The following is a 20,084-nucleotide window of genomic DNA, read 5'->3' as shown; positions in this document are numbered from 1 at the left end:
GTAAACCTCTGACTCTGAGCTTGCAGGATGATTTAGACAGTTGGGGGATTGGCAAGTACATGGCAGATGCAGTATCCTGTGGATAATTATGAAATTATCCACTTTGGATGGAGAAACAGAATGGCAGAGTATTATTTAAATTGTGATTGGTTGGGAAATGCTGACATACAATGGCCCTGGATGTCCTTGTACATCAGTCCCTGGTGCAGCAAGTAGTTAGGAAGACAAATGGTATGTTGGCCTTCATTGCAAGGGGACTTGAGCGCATGAGCAATGATATTTAACTGCACAGGGCCTTGGTGAGACTACACCTGGAGTATCGTGTTCAGTTTGGTCTCCTTATTCAAGAATGGATATACCTGCTATAGATGGAGCACAATGAAGGTTCACCAGACTGATTGCTGGGATGGCAGGATTGTCGTCTGAGGAGAGAGTGAGTCGACAGGGCCTGTATTCACTGAAAGTTGGAAGAATAAGAGGGCATCTAATTGAAACACAAAATTCTGAAAAGGCTGGACAGACTGGATGCAGGGATGTTGTTTCCTCTGGCTGGAAGATCAAAAACAAGGGTCACTGTCTTAGGATACGGTAGGCCATTTAGGACTGAGATGAGAAATTTCTCCAGTCAGGTGGTGGTGAACCTGTTGAATTCTCGACTACAGAAGTTGGTGGAGTCCAAGTCACAATGTATTTAAGAAGGAAATAGACTTCTAGACTCTGAAGCTTTCAAGGAGTAAGGGGAGGGCTCGGTGTTGAGGTAGAGGATCAGGCATGATCATGTTGAATGGTGGAGCAGGTCGAAGGGCTGAATGACCACCTACTCCTGCTACTATTTTCTATGCTTCGATGAAATGGCTTTACCGCTTCAAATGTTTGTGTGATCACCGTCAGTTAGTCTCTGTGCTGCTTCAGGTTGAAGAATTATTGCATAAGCTGCCTGATAACCCATGTGAGTTGGTGGGGGGGGGAGTGATTTATCCTGGGTCTTTCAGCTGTGATGCTGCTTGAAATTTGTCAAATTCCAAAGAGAATTCTTATCTGTCGTAAATTAAGTAACACAATATTTGTGGATAAGATGCATGTAACAATTTCTATTGGCATTCATGTTTTTTTTTAAAGCTGAAACTTGTTCAACACCATAAGTAACATGCAGTAATAGCAAAACGATGATTATAACATTACAGGGCAAATGAAATTATGTAATGTATAAGTGAAGAATATCTAGTGTAGTTCATTGTTTGTAGTGTTTGCTTAGCGAGAGCCTAAATTATGATGAAGCTGTCTGGTAAATAAATCTTGTATCCAGAGGGTGTCCTCCGTCTATTCTGTTTATGTAGGGAGTGTTAATCTATTGCTCATAATCATGGCAGCTTTTAATAGGCTGAAACATAGGATGCTTACTCATACTACAGTAAGATAGTCTAAAGTATATTTGTTCAGTGTACATTTCTGTTAATTTTGCTATAAATAATGGCTGTGTAAAGTAGTAACAAATTTTTTATGTCGAGTATATGTGCATATTTTTACTGCAATTTGACTTTTAAGAGTATGGTCCTTTTTATTTTCATTCATCGGATGTGGGCATTGCTGTATAGGCCAGCACTTACTGCCCGTCCCTAATTGCTTTTGTTCAGAGAAGTCACATGTCGGCCGGACAGATAAGGATGACATGAATAAAAGCAAATTACTGCGGATGCTGGAATCGGAAACCAAAAGAGAAAATGCTGGAAAATCTCAGAAGGTCTGACAGCATCTGTAAGGAGAGAAAAGAGCTGACGTTTCGAGTCCAGTCGACTGTTTGTCAAAGCTTTGACAAAGGGTCATCTGGACTTGAAACGTCAGCTCTTTTCTCTCCTTACAGATGCTGCCAGATAAGGATGACAGATTTCTTTCCCTGAAGGGACATTAGTGAACCAAATAGGTTTTTTACAACAGTTGGCAATGGTTTCATGGTAATCAATAAATTTTTAATTCCAGATTTTCATTGAATTTGAATTCCACCATCTGGATTTGAACCCGGGTCTCCAGGACATTCCCCTGAGTCTCTAGAATATTGGTCCAGTTTTTTATTTAGCAAATGCAAAGTCCCAAAGCCAAGCAGTTTCTTCGCTCCTGCTGTGTTGAGTGCGAATAGGCCTCTGCTGAGTCTATGGATTGTACACTCTTCTATGATGTGGTGCATAGTTTGCTCACTCCCACAGACACATAGGGGGCTGGCGCTAATGCCCCATCTGTGGAGGTTGGCCAAGCAGAAGCTGTGGCTGGTCCTGAACCTGTTTTGAAGGGCGACTTTTGGGTTGCTCCAAGGCGATGGATTAAACTTCAGCACTTCTTGCTGGAGTGTGTGAGGTTTAGCTCTGCTATGGCTTTTCTCACTCGGTGTGGCATGTAGCATTGAGGGACTCGATCAGATGGTCTCCTACCTCTGAGTCCCCTAATGCTCTGTATACCTTTAGGAGGGCAGCACTATTTCATCTAAGCATGGGATATAGATGGGTTGGTAGGCTTGGGGAATTGCCATGCAGCCTGTTTTGTAGATGGCACCACTGAGACGGTTGTATGCTTCATCAACTGTGATGTTTCATAGTGGGATTGTTGAGAATCTGTGTTCCAAGGTTTCACTATATTTTGTTCAATTGGCTTTCTGGAAGTTCCATTGCTGCTTCTTGGGGCTATTGACAACTGGAACACTTAGGCCTATGTGAAGTAGAGGATAGTGTTGGTTGTGCGGGAAGTCATCTAAGACAAGTTGCAGAGTGGAGAGCCCCACTAAGAGAACTGACCCAGCACAGGTCCAATGACAATATCCCATGCCATCACTTCCAATGTGCTTCTGAGGCTGAAACAATGAACCTTTAAGTATCCATTTCAGTGTTGTACTCTGTAGCTGAGATGCATTGGAAATGCAAATGGAACTTTACAAAGTATGAATAATTGACTCAAGGTCAGCCTATTTATGGACTGTTTTCAGTTAAGGTTAGGTGCTCATTACCTCAGTGGTCATTGATTCAAACTCTTGTGTCGACGAGAGATGAGTATGGAATTTAAAATATGCTTAAAAAAATAAATATTAAAGGTGTCAATTTTTAATCATAAGCTCTGATATCTTTCCATGGATGTTAACTTAGTTTGATTTAAATCTATAGATGTCCATGAATATATTTTCTGGGATACAAGGGTGTGAAGTAAATGTTATTTCTAATATAATAAATTTTGTTTTTATCTCCAACAGAACTGTTTAATTAAAATGGAAGAGAATGGATACACAGGAGTGTTGGGTGACTTTGGGTTGGCAGAGAAAATTCCTGACAAGTAAATATACTTTTAATTGAAATTTTCTTTAAAGTAGCAGAATCAAATTACTCGTGATGAAGTAAAAATCTGCAGTAATGTTTTTATTTGCATTACTTCTAAAAATGTTGAGATATGGGACATGATCTCGCCACCTCGCCGTGCCCGGCGATCAGCGTGATGAGCTGGAAAAATAGCATGCGATGCTAAAAATCCAATTTGCGCCCGGCACAAAACGGTTTGCTATTTTTCCAGTCCTTTTTTGGTGGTGCAAGCCTCGAAAAGCCACAAAGCTGATTAGCATGAATTTGACTGGATTTCAATATCATTAGCAAGTTTGGTGATATTTCAATATGATTAGCAGGTTTGGGGGGCTCGTGCTGATCCGAGGGTCCTCAGGTTGAGGGGTCGTCGCTGCCTTGGGCTGGAGTTGCATGCTTTCCCCCCTGACCACTAAATGATCCCTGAAGGGTTTCGTATGAACCCCACTAATGTCGCACTGGTTAACCTGCCATCTGTCTGGTGGACAAGCTCTGTGGTTTATTGCTGACATTACCAGGCCCCACTAATAGTAATAGGAACAGGCCATACTCATCAGAATTGTCTCCTACAAAAGAAGACGTGGTTCAGTGCAAGGGAGGGACAAGTATCTGGGCAGATTGCAACTTTGAGACAGGGTCCTATGAAGGAAACGTTTGTTGCTTCTCACTTCTGTGGCACATGCCGACCTGGCTGTCGGTCACAGCTCTATCCTCCACCTCCCCTGACAGCTCACAGACCCCACCTCTGGTTTTGTTTACCCACTCCCCCCCCCTGTTATGGGCTATCTGCTGCTGCAGATATCGTCCAGCAGCGGTCCCAACTCTCCTGCCTTAAACCTTAGAGCTTCTCTACGAATTGCCATCTTCCTTGCATGATGCACTACGAGTGCATCTTTAGTGTTTAAATGCAGCTCTCTCTTGTTAATGGTGCACAGCAGTGGCTACTTTGGGTGAGTCACACACATGGCGTGATTCTCATGGAGGTTCTTTCGTTGCACTAAGTGTCGAAAGATTGCGATGTGGAACGTGCCTGAGAGATTGGTGCAGAACACTCCCTTTTTCTCGCTGTTATACTTAGAAATGTTTTGGGAAAATTCCTCCCATTTAAGTTTTTCAAGTACATTAATTTTATGTAACATGAATGGATGTTATTCCCAGTAACCAACATTATATATAATATACATTGCTTATGGATTAAATATTTTAAAAATTTTCATGTGAATAATTAGAACTTCAGCATTGTTCCTACTTTTATGGGTCACAGTCCATGACACTGCTGATTTACAATTGAGGCCATTGGTTTAGTGGTTAATAAGTCATTCTATTTTCGTTATGTAGAAATTTGTGATCATTATTAGCATCCTGGGGATTAAATAATGCGTTTCTGATCATTTTTCTATGATGTTTGTACAATGGGAGTCAGCAGCTTATTACCATCTAACTATTTGTGTTTATTTGACCTTCCACACCAATTTACTGTTCGAAAAAATGTCGTCTTAACATTTGGTTAATCATTAGTTTGCTTTTCTGACCAAATGATCATCTTTAGCGTTAAAGGAGGTTCAGTGGTGGAAAATGGCTCTATGTTTTTGCATTTGACAAATGTAACATGTTTCTTATGTGTTATCCCTTTGCAGTGCAGATTGTGTTTACATATCAATCCTTCTATTAAAGCAATCAGTAAATTTGCAGTATATTTTTAAATAGAAGAGGAAGACTTGCAATTATATGCTGCTTTATTGCAGTTCTGAAAACTTCATGCAAAATAAATTACTGTACAATGCAGTCACTGTTATATTGAGCAAATACAGCATGATGAGACAAACAGGAATCATAGGATCCCTACAGTGCAGCAAGAGGCCATTTGGCCCATCAAATCTGCACTGAATCTCCAATAGAGCATCTTATCTATTAATTTATAGCTGTGATTGATATGTGAAATTGCTGTACTGAAGAATTAATGATTATGGTGTGTAACTTTGATCTGTAGCTGATACAAAATGAAATTGGATGAAGTGTACTGGCCATAGAATCTTCTGTAATTACGCAAAGTATCTTTTTAATATCCCTCGTCACATTGCAAGTCTAATGTGAATATTATCTGCACTGAAGGTCAATATCTGCAGTTAAAACTTCCTAATGCTATGACGAAGAAGCTGTAAAAAATACACTTGTATTTTCTAAAATAATAAAGCGCATTGTTTATCATCTTGTCCAAATCTCAGTGCGGATGTGGAAAAGCTGTCGGTGGTTGGATCACCTTTTTGGATGGCTCCAGAGGTGCTGCACAGTGAACATTATAATGAAAAGGTGGATATCCTGTTCAGTGATGGTTAACGACAGATTTTCATAAAACTTTGTAGAAAGTTGATTTTGTATGTTTATTTTATATATTTCTCAGCTCTCCTTTATTTCAACTTTTTAAAATCACTTGTGTGTTCTGTAATAAAAAAGGTTTGTATTTTTGAAAAAAAGCCTTCAAGCTCACCAAACAAAGATGCGTTTCCATGTATGTTAAGAAACTTGCTGGTGTTACCTGTGAGAGTGTCTCAAGACCAAGTCTTGGAAAACATCTTTTCCTGGTTCAGCAAAGGCATGAAACTGCATCTTTTGGAGGAGAATGTCTGCAATCTGCCATGGCTCTAAAGGTTAGATGGAACTGACCTCCCTGGCTCTGGTCGTGGATGGAACTGGCCTTTCTGAAGATTAGATGGAAATGGCCTGCCTGACTGTTAGAAAACTAGTCTGCTACCCAGTGACGGTGCTGGCAGTTATAATATTCAATCTCTTTGAAATTCCACCCTGTGAATTTGGCTGGCTGCATCTCTCAAATACTCATTTGTATTGCCCCACTGATCTCTTGATAAACAATGTTTCTGATACGGCAATTCACGCCTCATTTTCTCTAGATGCCTGCTAATCTTGTTATTGGGCAAAGTACATCTCATTTTCCCTCTAGACGCCTGCTAATCTTTTTACTTGTTTTTTTTTGTTTTCACCTCAAGCTCAACTGTTAACCTCAGTAACTTCCCAAATTCCTAATAAGTAGTTATTCAATCTGTTGCTACTTTTACACAGTTGCTTAGGTTTGGTAAAACACATTGCTACGTTGCCCTTGTAGTGTCATCCTTTTCCCAGGTATATATCTGCCCAGGATATTCTCAGTCAGGTATTAGGTAGACATAAATGTGGCACAAAGCACGACTACATGAAGTGGGTCTCAATGCAGTTGGAACAAGGCAACTTTTATTTTTCATGTAGTCAGTGACAAATTGTTTGCCAGATTTTATCAAGTTCCAGGCACAATGTTGTATGTTGAAGGCAACGTTAAATAGATTACAGTGCTTTATTCTTGAATCCCTATTTGGTAAAATGCATGCTAATGACTAAGGAGAAGTAATTTATTTATTCAAATTTGAAGATCTGCGCATTAGTTGCAAATGTCTGAAGTGTTTCTGTCTTTCTGCCTCGTTACCCATGTGTTTTTAGACATCTGTTTTTAATTAGATAAAGATGTGAGGCCTTCCTGATTTTTGTCTGGAGACTGCTGCAGAAGTGCTGTTTTTTTTTGTGCATGGGATATATTGGTTGCTGATGAGGCCAGCTTTTGTAAATGTGAGCTGTCACCATGAACCATTGTGGTTAATGTGGTGTGGGTACAGTGCTGTTAGGGAATCCTGGGAGCTTTGGCTAGGTGATGACGAAAGAATTATGATGAGTTACCAAGTCAGAATTATGTACAACTTGGAGAGGAACTTGCAGGTGGTGCTGTTCCCATATGGCTGCTCCCTCCTCCTTGTAGGTGGTAGAGATCATAGGTTTATATAGAAACATAGGAAATAGGAGCAGAAGGAGGCCATTTGGCCCTTCAAACATAAGAACATAAGAACATAAGAACATAAGAAATAGGAGCAGGAGTAGGCCATCTAGCCCCTCGAGCCTGCCCCGCCATTCAATAAGATCATGGCTGATCTGACGTGGATCAGTACCACTTACCCGCCTGATCCCCATAACCCTTAATTCCCTTACCGATCAGGAATCCATCCATCCGCGCTTTAAACATATTCAGCGAGGTAGCCTCCACCACCTCAGTGGGCAGAGAATTCCAGAGATTCACCACCCTCTGGGAGAAGAAGTTCCTCCTCAACTCTGTCTTAAACCGACCCCCCTTTATTTTGAGGCTGTGTCCTCTAGTTTTAACTTCCTTACTAAGTGGAAAGAATCTCTCCGCCTCCACCCTATCCAGCCCCCGCATTATCTTATAAGTCTCCATAAGATCCCCCCTCATCCTTCTAAACTCCAACGAGTACAAACCCAATCTCCTCAGCCTCTCCTCATAATCCAAACCCCTCATCTCCGGTATCAACCTGGTGAACCTTCTCTGCACTCCCTCCAATGCCAATATATCCTTCCTCATATAAGGGGACCAATACTGCACACAGTATTCCAGCTGCGGCCTCACCAATGCCCTGTACAGGTGCTTCAAGACATCCCTGCTTTTATATTCTATCCCCCTCGCAATATAGGCCAACATCCCATTTGCCTTCTTGATCACCTGTTGTACCTGCAGACTGGGCTTTTGCGTCTCATGCACAAGGACCCCCAGGTCCCTTTGCACGGTAGCATGTTTTAATTTGTTTCCATTGAGATAGTAATCCCATTTGTTATTATTTCCTCCAAAGTGTATAACCTCGCATTTCTCAACGTTATACTCCATTTGCCATATCCTCGCCCACTCACTCAGCCTGTCCAAATCTCTCTGCAGATCTTCTCCGTCCTCCACACGATTCACTTTTCCACTTATCTTTGTGTCGTCTGCAAACTTTGTTACCCTACACTCCGTCCCCTCCTCCAGATCATCTATATAAATGGTAAACAGTTGCGGCCCGAGTACCGATCCCTGCGGCACGCCACTAGTTACCTTCCTCCAACCGGAAAAAACACCCATTTATTCCGACTCTTTGCTTCCTGTCGGATAGCCAGTCCCCAATCCACTTTAACACACTACCCCCAACTCCGTGTGCCCTAATCTTCTTCAGCAGCCTTTTATGGGGCACCTTATCAAATGCCTTTTGGAAATCCAAAAACACCGCATCCACCGGTTCTCCTCCATCAACCGCCCTAGTCACATCTTCATAAAAATCCAACATGTTCGTCAAGCACGACTTTCCCCTCATGAATCCATGCTGCGTCTGATTGATCGAACCATTTCTATCCAGATGCCCTGCTATCTCCTCTTTAATAATGGATTCCAGCATTTTCCCTACTACAGACGTTAAGCTGACCGGCCTATAGTTACCCGCCTTTTGTCTCCTTCCTTTTTTAAACAGCGGCGTAACATTAGCCGTTTTCCAATCAACCGGCACTACCCCAGAATGCAACGAGTTTTGATAAATAATCACTAACGCATCCACTATTACCTCTGACATTTCTTTCAATACCCTGGGATGCATTCCATCCGGACCCGGGGACTTGTCCACCTTCAGTCCCATTAGTCTACCCAGCACTGCCTCTCTGGTAACATTAATTGTATTAAGTATTTCTCCTGCTGCCAACCCTCTATCGTTAATATTTGGCAAACTATTTGTGTCCTCCACCATGAAGACCGACACAAAAAACTTATTTAAAGACTCAGCCATATCCTCATTTCCCACTATTAACTCCCCCCTCTCGTCCTCCAAGGGTCCAACATTCACTCTAGCCACTCTATTCCTTTTTATATATTTATAAAAACTTTTACTATCATTTTTTATATTAATTGCTAGCCTAGCTTCATAGTCTATCCTTCCTTTCTTTATCGCTTTCTTAGTCTCTCTTTGTTGTTTCTTAAATTTTTCCCAATCACTTGTTTCTCCACTATTTTTGGCCACTCTGTACGCAGCTGTTTTTATTTTAATACTCTCCTTTATTTCCTTCGTTATCCACGGCTGGTTCTCCCTTTTCTTACAATCCTTGTTACAACATGCTCCACCACTCATTATGATCATGGCTGATCATCCAACTCAATGGCCTGAACCCCCACCCCCATATCCTTTGATCCCCTTCACCTCAAGTGTGATGTCTGAATGTTTTCAAGAAGCAGTTAATGTTTGGCCTCAACTACTTACTGTGGTAGTGAATTCCATAGACTGACCATTCTCTGGGTGAAGAAATTTCTCCTCATCTCTGTCCTAAACGGTCTACCCCGTATCCTCTGATGTGACCCCTGGTTCTGGACACCCCCATCATTGAGAACATCTTTCTTGCATCTACCCTGTCTAGTCCTGTTAGAATTTTACAGGTTTCTATGAGATCCCCCTCTTCCCCCTTTTATTCTTCTGAACTCCAACGAATACAATCCCAACCGACTCTCACTCTCCTCATACGTCAGTCCCGCCATCTCAGAAATCAGTCTGGTAAACCTTCTCTGCATTCCCTCTAGAACAAGTACATTCTTCCTCAGATAAGGAGACCGAAGCTGCATGCAATATTCCAGTTGTGGCCTCTCCAAGGCCCTGTATAATTGTATCAAGATATCCCTGCTCCTGACTGCACGGGGAGATTGTAAGATTCTTTCATGTTGGAGATGCTTATTGTCTGATACTTGTATAGCACAAATATTACTTGCTATTTTTCAGCTTGAGCCTGAATGTTGTCCACCTTTTGCTGCTTATGGGCATGGACTACTTCTGTGTCTGAGAAGCAGGCCATACTGCAATTATTTGCAACCATCCCATATCTGCCCTTGTGATGAAAGGGAGGGAGGCATGGTGGCACAGTGGTTAGCACTGCTGCTTCAATGAAACAAGTAAGATTGTGAAGGGGCTTGACGGGGTAGATACTGAGAAGTTGTTTACCCAGGCTGGGGAATCTAGAACATGGGGCCACAACCTCAGGATAAGGGATGATAATTTGCAACTGAGATGAAGAGTAATTTTTTCACTCAAAAATGTTGTGCACCTTTGAAATTCTCAACCTAGCGGATTGTGGATGTTCCATCTTTGAGCATATTCAAAGCTGAGATCAATGTTTGATCTCTTAGAATCGAGGATATTAGAAATAGTTAGAAAAGTGAAGTTGAGGAAGATTAGCCATGATTTGGACAGCACGTTGGCAGAGTGGTTAGCACTGCTGCCTCTCAGCGCCAGGGACCTGGGTTTGATTCCGGCCTTGGGTATCTGTGCGGAGTCTGCATGTTCTCCCGTGTCTGCGTGGGTTTCCTCCGGGTGCTCCGGTTTTCTCCCACAGCCTGAAAGATGTGCTGGTTGGCTGCATTGGCCATACTAAATTCTTCCTCAGCGTACCCGAACAGGTGGCGACTAGGAGATTTTCACAGTAACTTCGTTGCAGTGTTAATCTAAGCCTACTTGAGACACTAATAAATAAACTTTTAAACCTCAATAAAGCTGACATGCCTGAAGGATCCATCCTGGACCCAGGTTCAATTCCAGCCTCTGTCTGTGTGGAGTTGACACGTTCTCCCCTTGTCTGTAGGTTTCTTCCGGGTGCTCTGGTTTCCTCCCACAGTCCAAAGGTTAAGTGGATTGGCCATGTTAAATTGTCCCTTAGTGTCCCAAGATATGTAGGTTAAGTGGATTAGTCATGGTAAATGCCGGTTTGGGGGGGGGGGGGGGTGGGGGGGAGGTGGCTGGATAAGATACTCTGTTGGGGAGTCGGTGGAGACTCAGTGGGCCGAATTGCCTCCTGTAGTGTAGGGATTCTCGGTGTTGAATAATGGAGCAGGCTTGAGGGGCAGTATGGTTTACACCTGCTCCAATTGCTTAGGTTTTTATATTCTTAGCTTATGTTTTTAAAGTATTGCCATGGCTGTGAATTAGCTTGGGACATCCTGCAAATAAAAGTCACTATATAAATGAAAATTATTTATTCTTTGCTTTTCTAAATAACAGTAATATATGTGATCTTAAAAGCTTTGTTCCTAACACTTTTTACTTTAATGTCAGGCGGATGTGTTCTCGTATGGTATTATTCTATGTGAAATTATAGCCAGAGTACAAGCCGATCCTGATTATCTCCCTCGGACAGTGGTAAGTAGTGAGTTTTTGATCCTGTTTCTGCTAAGATAAGCAAACAGTTGTTGTCAAAAATGTTCCATCACTTCCGTGGTTTAACAAAGGCAATTTGTTTTATCTACCAACTTCATTGCCTTTAAAAAGTAGGTGTATTTTTAGGAGACTTAAAAATTAGGCATCTTTCTCCTCCTTTTAGCATGAGTATGCAGATGAATGAGAGAGCATTCAATGGTTTTTTAAAATTGGCCAACTCTGTTTTCTCTCAGCAGACCAGTGTGGCACCAATCAGTATACTATCATTGGTTAACAATGCAGTAGATGTCGAACTTGCGTAAATCTTCTGTTTCCTTTACCAGAACCATCAGCATTAAAACAATTAGTTGGGTGGGGGAAAGTGGCAGCGATGGTTTGCAAACAACTAGCCATGTTGCATGACATAGGCAAGAAGTGTTCACCTTTGCTGTTCAAACTCGGGACTTAAGCAGCACATCCTGTGATGGCTATGATTTATTTAAAAAAACACTTTGATTGCCATCTGTAGCTGCCGTTATCATTACCTTATTTGTTGCTGTCCCATGTAATTTTGTGTTTTATTGTTCAGAATTAAAAATTAGTAAGAAATTATGCTGAAGTTAATTAGTTCTTGCAGAATACAGAATTTATATCACAGGACTTTAGCATTCTATTATTATTGTAAATTTTGTTTTCTTTCTGAGCTATAAATGCTCCAAATTGTGGGAAGTAAATTTCTGGATTTAGCTAAGAAATATCAGTGCTACTGTGCTGTTGCTAGGAGCATGTACGGAGTACCACATATTCCATCAATCTCAAATCGCCGAGCTTGGATGGCAAATTATCTTTAAGCAATGGTATTTATTATATAATTAAAAAGGTTTATAAACTATTTAGGTTTTAATGCATTTGGATATAAAAAGCATGCTACAATTATGCTTCAAAATTTTATTTATTCTTTCCTGGGTTGAATGCTCTGTCTCGGTTATTTTCCATCCCTAGTTGTTGTCCTTGAAAATGGTGCTGGGCTTTCTTGAACTTTAGTAGTTTATGTGGTAAAGCTGCATCCATAAAATTATGGGTGTTTTTTGTCAAAGTTGGTTTAACTTTTGTTCTTGAAATTAAATTCGAGTTTATTTGCTTACTTTATAAAAAAATATATATACCCAGTGCAAATCAATCGAGTTTTCTGAATTCGCAATGGCAGCATCTGTAGTTTGTTATGCAAAGGTAAAATTTGAAAATCTCTGCTCTGTCCTTCAATAATCCCGTCAACTTTGCAGCATTTATATGAATAGACAGTAAGTGACTTTGGTTTGTCTTTGACATCTTTCATACATTATAATCTAAAACAGACTTTAGTATAATTTGTGATTTTATATTTTTATGTATTATGTGATAGTAACTGTACATCCTACTTCACCAGACTTATTGCCTGCAGTATATGCATCTTCTCGTAACTGAATTGTATTTTACTTTTTCTCTTGACCCTTCCATCAAACATTTAGAATTTTGGATTAGACTACGATGCGTTTCAGAACATGGTAGGGGACTGTCCACCCAGCTTTCTTCAGCTTGCCTTCAACTGTTGCAATGTGAGTAAAATATTGCAAACATGAGCTACTTCTTGATTAAGTTTTGTGGATGAACAAGGGAAATATTTCTTCTGACAGGAGCCAGTACACAGTTGCAATAATGTTATTTCTGTATCAGATCAGATAGCATTGGCAAAGATTTGCCTTGGGAAATTTTTGATAAATCCAAAAGGGCAGTGATGATTGTAGTGGGCTGTTCCGATGCAGCCTGAAGTTGTAACCTCTAGTAGATACCTGTGCCATTAATTACTTAATCTACATATAAACTGGAAAAATCAAATGGGCAGAGGTAGCTTAGATGAGTTCATAGAATACTTTCAGGATAGTTTTTTTTTAGAACTGGAGCCAACTAGAGAACAGACAATACTAGACCTTGTATTGTGTAATGAGATGGGATTAATTGATAACCTCGTAGTGAAGGTCGCATTGGTGAGGCCGCAGCTGGAATACTGTGTGCAGTATTGGTCTCCTTATATGAGGAAGGATATATTGGCATTGGAGGGAGTGCAGAGAAGGTTCACCAGGTTGATACCGGAGATGAGGGGTTTGGATTATGAGGAGAGGCTGAGGAGATTGGGTTTGTACTCGTTGGAGTTTAGAAGGATGAGGGGGGATCTTATGGAGACTTATAAGATAATGCGGGGGCTGGATAGGGTGGAGGCGGAGAGATTCTTTCCACTTAGTAAGGAAGTTAAAACTAGAGGACACAGCCTCAAAATAAAGGGGGGTCGGTTTAAGACAGAGTTGAGGAGGAACTTCTTCTCCCAGAGGGTGGTGAATCTCTGGAATTCTCTGCCCACTGAGGTGGTGGAGGCTACCTTGCTGAATATGTTTAAAGCGCGGATGGATGGATTCCTGATCGGTAAGGGAATTAAGGGTTATGGGGATCAGGCGGGTAAGTGGTACTGATCCACGTCAGATCAGCCATGATCTTATTGAATGGCGGGGCAGGCTCGAGGGGCTAGATGGCCTACTCCTGCTCCTATTTCTTATGTTCTTATGAAGGCACCCCAGGCACCAGAAATCATAATATTGAATTTTACATTCAGTTTGAGAGAGGAGTTCATCCAAGACTGGTATTTTAAACTTAAATAAGGGCAATTATGAGACCATGAAAGTGGAGTCAGCAAAAGTGAACTAGCAAATGAGGTTGAGATAAATCAATAGAGGTTCAGTGGCAAACATTTAAAGTGATATTTTAGAATACACAAAATGATAATTCCAATCAGAAATAAAAATTCTAAGGAGAGGGAGGAACCACCATTTTTAGTTAACTAAAAAAAATAAAGACACTCACAAACTTAAAAGAAAAAGCATATAATTATGTAAAGGTGGGTGACCGGTCAGAAGTTTGGAAAGAGTATAAAGAACAGTGAAGAATGACAAAAAGATTAATGAGAAGGGAAAAATTAGAATACACGAGAGAGCTAGCTAGTAATATAAAGATATATAGTAAGATTTTGTATGGATATTTAGATTAAAAAGTTAAAGTGCATGTTGGTCCTATAGAAAGTGAATCTAAGGAATTCATAATGGAAAATAAGGAAATGACAGTTGATTTAAGCCGGTATTTTGCATTGGTCTTCAATGTGGAGAACATGAATAACATCCCACAAATAGCTAAAATCAGGAAATGGAACGGAGGGAGCTACTCGGGAAGTTTACAAGGCTCCGGGCTGACAATTCCTTGGGTCCAGATGGACTTTACCCTAAGGTGTTGAAAGAAGTGGCTAATGGGATTGTTAATGCATTGGGAAGCATGGTGGCACAGTGATTAGCACTGCTGCCTCGCAGTGCCAGGGCCTGGGTTCGATTCCAACCTCGGGTGACTGTCTGTGTGGAGTTTGCATATTCTCCCTGTGTCTGCGTGGATTTTCTCCGGGTGCTCCAGTTTTCTCCCACATTCCAAAAATGCTGGTTAGGTGGATTGGCAATACTAAATTTCCTCTTACTGTCTCAAAAATGTGTTGGTTAGGGAATTAAAGGGGTTAATGTGTGGGGTGATGGGAATGGGGTGGGCCTGGGGATCTTAAGATCTTAAGATATAAACTGGAAAAATCAAATGGGCAGAGGTAGCTTAGATGAGTTCATAGAATGCTTTCGGATAGTTTTTTTTTAGAACTGGAGCCAACTAGAGAACAGCCGATACTAGACCTTGTATTGTGTAATGAGATGGGATTAATTGATAACCTTGTAGTGAAGGCACCTCTAGGCACCAGAAATCATAATATTGAATTTTACTTTCAGTTTGAGAGAGGAGTTCATCCAAGACTGGTATTTTAAACTTAAACCTTTAAATGTTTTAAGGCGGAGCTATATAAATTCTTCATTAACAAGGGGATGAAAGGTTACCAGGAGTAGGCAAGAATGAGGCTGCAATCGGATCAGCCACGATCGTGTTGAATGATGGAGCTGGCTTAAGGGGCCAAGTGGCCTACATCTCCTATTTCATATGTTTGTATGTATAAAGTCCTCCGGGATGTGCCAAAATGTTTATTTATACAGCAGTTGTGTACTGTAGGGGAACATGCTCTGATAGCTTGCTTGTGAATGCTCCTGCTTTTAACAAAGTCTAGGATCAAAAATTTAAACTCACTATACGTAGATTTCAAAAACGCTGCTGGGAATATACAGCAGGTTAGTTAGCATCTGTGGAGAGAAAAAACAAGTAATAACATTTTGGGTATGTCCTTCATCAGAGTACAACTTAGGAATACATTTCACTTGAAAATATATTTTAAAATGTTGATCTTGCCACTTGCGTTTCTCTTTGCTTCATTCTTCAGTGAACTTTGGCTTGGATACATTTTTTGCAATTGATTACAGTGCACAGTGTTACAAACAATTGAATTTTATGATGCAAGCAGAATGAGTGGGTTCAATCAGCAACTTGATACTTTATTACTTGATATGCAAATATGGTTACACAATTTTGTTTTATGGCTGTGATTTGTTGAGGAAATGTTGCTGCTGGCTGTTGATCTCCCCTTGCCTGCCAATAAAGCCCTCCATCTTAAAATTCTTTACCCTAATGGCTAAATCTCTTCATGGCGTCTTGAGAACTCTGTGTTCCTCCCACACTGGCCATTTATCTTGGCCCTCTTCCATTTCATTCACCCCATCATTGGTGGTTTACTTTCAGCTGCCTTTTCCTTAAATCACTCCCTGAATCTTTCTGCGTCTTCTCCTTTAAGCATGTTTTATTTGTGAAATATTTGGCCACCTGCCTTAATGTCCCTTTATTTTGGCTGGGAATCAGTTATGTCAGATTATGCTTCTGTGAAGCATCTCATGATGATTTATTACATTAAACGTGACACACAGATTCAGCTTGTTGCTTTATGTTTACAGCTATCTTTGAAGTGAAGCACATTCAACACCACTGAAGCAAACCAGCTGGCTTGTGCTAATGTCTGTACTACACTTGGATTTCTTTTCACTTTAGTTGCCTCTTCCCATTTTGGTCCTCTATATCTCTATTTTCTTCATGTGTACACCAGGTCTCCCCTTAGATGCTCAGTGTTGATGATTCCGAAATCTTGTTTCATTTTCCTCTACCATCTGTAATTTATCTACAGAGGGTTGGTGAGGCAGATTCAGGATCTGGCATGCAGGGCATTTATTGTCATGTGGGTTGACTGATCGTGTGTCCTCATTTTGGGTCATGCCATGTTCTTTTCACCTGATGAAGGAGCAGCGCTCTGAAAGCTCGTGATTCCAAATAAACCTGTTGGACTTTAACTTGGTGTTGTGAGACTTTTTACTGTGTTCTTTTCACCACTCTTGCTTTTCCTCTTCATTTTGTCATTGTTGGGTCTCAAAATGTTGGGATCCTTCCCACAGTCTCTACAGCATCTTGCTCATTCCATGTGATGGTCTCCCAGAAGTTGATGTCAATGTTGCATTTCTTCATGTTGGCTTTCAGTATATCCTTGAAGTACTTCATCTGTCCTGCACTAGTGCATCTGCTTTGACTGAGCTGGGAGAAGATGACCTGCTTTGTGAGCCTGATATCTGATGCCAAACTGTATGTCGAACCCAGTAAAGCTGATTATAACCTTGATACTTGTGGTGACTGCTTGAGAGAGGACACTGATGTTGGTGCATCTGTTCTCCTGCTTGATACACAAGCTCTTCTGTAGTTGATGCTGTAACTATAAGTCATGCTTTGAGTATCTCCTATACATTGACCATGTTTCAACCTTGTACAGTAAGGAAGGGATCACAACCACGTGGTAGATCATGAGCTTGGTTTTAGTTTTGATGTCCCGATGGCCAAAGGCTGCAGCAGATTTCAAGCGATGCTGGATTTCTTTGTCAATGTCAGCGTTCTATAAAAATAATTTACAAAGAGCTAGAAATATTGCACATTTTCCAGGCACTCATCATGAATCCTAATTGATGGAGCTGAAGCTTGTACTTTGATCTTCTGAATGTTGAATGTAAACTCTAACTTCTTGTGTATACGTTGATGATTCTCTGGACATCTGTTTCTGATGATCAGCGTATTAGTAGGTTCCTGAATACTGCAGCTGGGTGTGTCCATAACTCAAAATAATGATCTGCAAGTCATTAAGTTAAAGGATTTGACATTCAGAATTCCAGGACTCCGGTCATTTGGTTAATTAGCTCATTGATGCAGCTGGGGTAAGCCATCAGCAAGATGAAAGCAAAATACTGCAGTTGCTGGAATCTGAAAGAAAAACAGAAAGTGCTGGAAAATCTCAGCAAGTCTGATAGCATTGGTGGAGAGCCAACGTTTCGAGTTCGGATGACCCTCTGTCAGAGCTCTTGATACATTGGTTCTATTCTCTCTCCACCGATGCTGTCAGACCTGCTGAGATTTTCTGTTTTTGTTTAAGCCATCAGCAATGAGTTCCCTGTTCTTCCGTTGTACTTGCATAAGCATACTCAGCTTACCTTTCATCGAGACTTTGGAGCAAGTTTGGAATAGGAAGTTTGTGTAATTGTAGTGCAAGTTGCAGATAAAATTCTGGACCATTAATTTCAACAATCTTTATATTTTAATCACGAATTCCTCCATGTTCTGTTGCATTAACTTCCCTTGTGTGCTCAGGTTCATTTCTCACTGCTGGATCGAGCAATCCGCTTTTCTATTAGTCTTCTTGAATTATGAATCAGAAAGGTGTTTTGTACACATAATAAATGTTCCATTCCTTACTCCCCTTTTATTTTCCCTGCCAGTTTGCTTGGGCATAGTTACTTATTTCATATATTTACTGGCATATACACCTCCTTTCCACTATTAAGTGATATTTTGTTCCATCTTTTTGTTATTCATGTCCTTTCTAATATTCATTGTTATTTCTAATCATCATACCCTACCATCCCCTTTTTTTTATAACCGCTATCATTTCAAAGTAAATTATAGCCCATCATCACAACAATGATAACCTGGATTTATATATTACCTTTAACATCATGAAATGCCCCAAGTATTTCACAGCAGTGCCATCACATAAAATTTGACACAAGTAATGGATACATCATACCCATTGAACAGAATGGGTTTCTCTGGGTCCATAAAGTACCTCCTCCTACTCTTTAAATGTAAACTACCATTCCTCATCCTGTACAAGTATCTTGGCATACAGAAAATAATCAAAAGTATTAATGGAATGTTGAATGTTGGAATGTTGATAGAGGAGTATAATACAAGGGGTAAAAACAAAGTGCTGAAAAAACTCAGCAGGTCTGGCAACATCTTTGTCGGGCGAAACAGAGTTGTTTGAGTCTGATATGATTCCTTTTTGGGACTATTGTAATGGACACAAATACTGCCAGACCTGCTGAGTTTTTCAGGCACTTTATTTTTATCTCCAACCTCCAACATCTGCACTATTTTTCTTTCATATTGGATAATAATAATATGGGCTCTTCAGCTATGCAAACCCCTGGTTTGATCATGCCTGGATTACTGTGAGCAGATTTGGTTACCACTCCTTAGGAAGAATATGTTGACTTTCAAGGGAGTGCTGAGTAGTTCTACCAGGATGATACTGGACTCCAAGTTATAAATTACAAGGATCGATTTCACAAAGTAGGGTTGTATTTGCTGGAATTTAGAAGATTGCCATGACCTTTGAGCCAGAAGCAATAGGAAAATATGCAACTTCTTTAAAATGTCATCTGTAATTATTAAATTTTTTGAAAATAACTTTTAAAAGTTTGCATCAATTGTAAATTTCTTGAATAAATACTGGTCCATGTAACCTGGCAACCCTTGACCTGGAAACAATACCTATTAGGAAATGTAGCTTTAAGGGACTTATATTTGTATCAGTAAGGTATTGTTTTAAGTGGGCTTAATTTAATGTTTCGTGTGTCTGGAAACCCATAGTTAGATTCATGTTGGACAAGGTATCGTGCTGGACAAAGTATACATGTGGGGGTTGGTTTCAATTCCAACTGTGATTCTGTTGTATTTAGAGAGGACTATAGCGTGAAGAGTAAATAAACCAGCAGTGGTTGCTTAGCAACTGGGGCCTTGTAAGGTATTTTTAAGAATGTAGAGAAGTTTTTAATTTTTAATATAGCTAATTTGATTGTAGTTGGAGATGGGTAGTGAGATAGAAGACACCTTGGTTTTAGAAGACTAAAGAGGGAACATCTCTCTCAGCCTTGCTAGAAGAAACACCATACTATGGAGTAAAGGTTAAGAAAAGAGATGCTGAAAATCTAAAGTCCATAAGGAAACTAGAGAAATGAAAAGAAGATTCCAAGAAGTCTGGAGTTATCAGAACAGAGGAAACTGGGAACCAGAACAGATTACTGTTCAGTAAAGTCACAAGAGTTGAAAGCGCATTGGATTATGAGAAGCCATGAAGATATCTGCAGTAGTGCTAAGGTTTGTGAGAAATTATGACAGTTTGAGAAAGGGATCCGATAAAGAAATCTCTGGGGGATCAAGACTATCGTGAACCTAGCTAAGGAGGTTTTGCCGGAGTGTACCATTTTGGTGATGACTGTCTCCAGGGACCTCACTCGTAAATTGACTATCAGTGAACTTGAGGACTGAATCAATTGAGTGGGAAAGTGAAAGAAACTATGTACTAGAGACCCAGTTAGGAAACTTCTGAACTGCTTATGGCGCTACATGTCTGAGAGGAGAG

General features: G+C 40.5%; 1 protein-coding gene across 1 annotated transcript in view; it reads left to right on the top strand.

The window, feature by feature from the left end:
* Positions 1 to 20,084, top strand: part of tesk2 (testis associated actin remodelling kinase 2) — a 110,695-nt gene that overhangs the window by 74,484 nt on the left and 16,127 nt on the right. Inside the window, exons 6-9 of the mRNA XM_078218643.1 lie at positions 3,233 to 3,312; positions 5,558 to 5,642; positions 11,276 to 11,359; positions 12,865 to 12,951. Of these exons, the coding sequence (XP_078074769.1) occupies positions 3,233 to 3,312; positions 5,558 to 5,642; positions 11,276 to 11,359; positions 12,865 to 12,951 (336 nt within the window). The remainder of the gene's footprint in view (positions 1 to 3,232; positions 3,313 to 5,557; positions 5,643 to 11,275; positions 11,360 to 12,864; positions 12,952 to 20,084) is intronic.

Source organism: Mustelus asterias, chromosome 8, assembly GCF_964213995.1.
Source record: "Mustelus asterias chromosome 8, sMusAst1.hap1.1, whole genome shotgun sequence".
In the NCBI taxonomy this organism is placed as follows: domain Eukaryota; kingdom Metazoa; phylum Chordata; class Chondrichthyes; order Carcharhiniformes; family Triakidae; genus Mustelus; species Mustelus asterias.
This window is presented reverse-complemented; position numbering and strand designations above follow the sequence as displayed.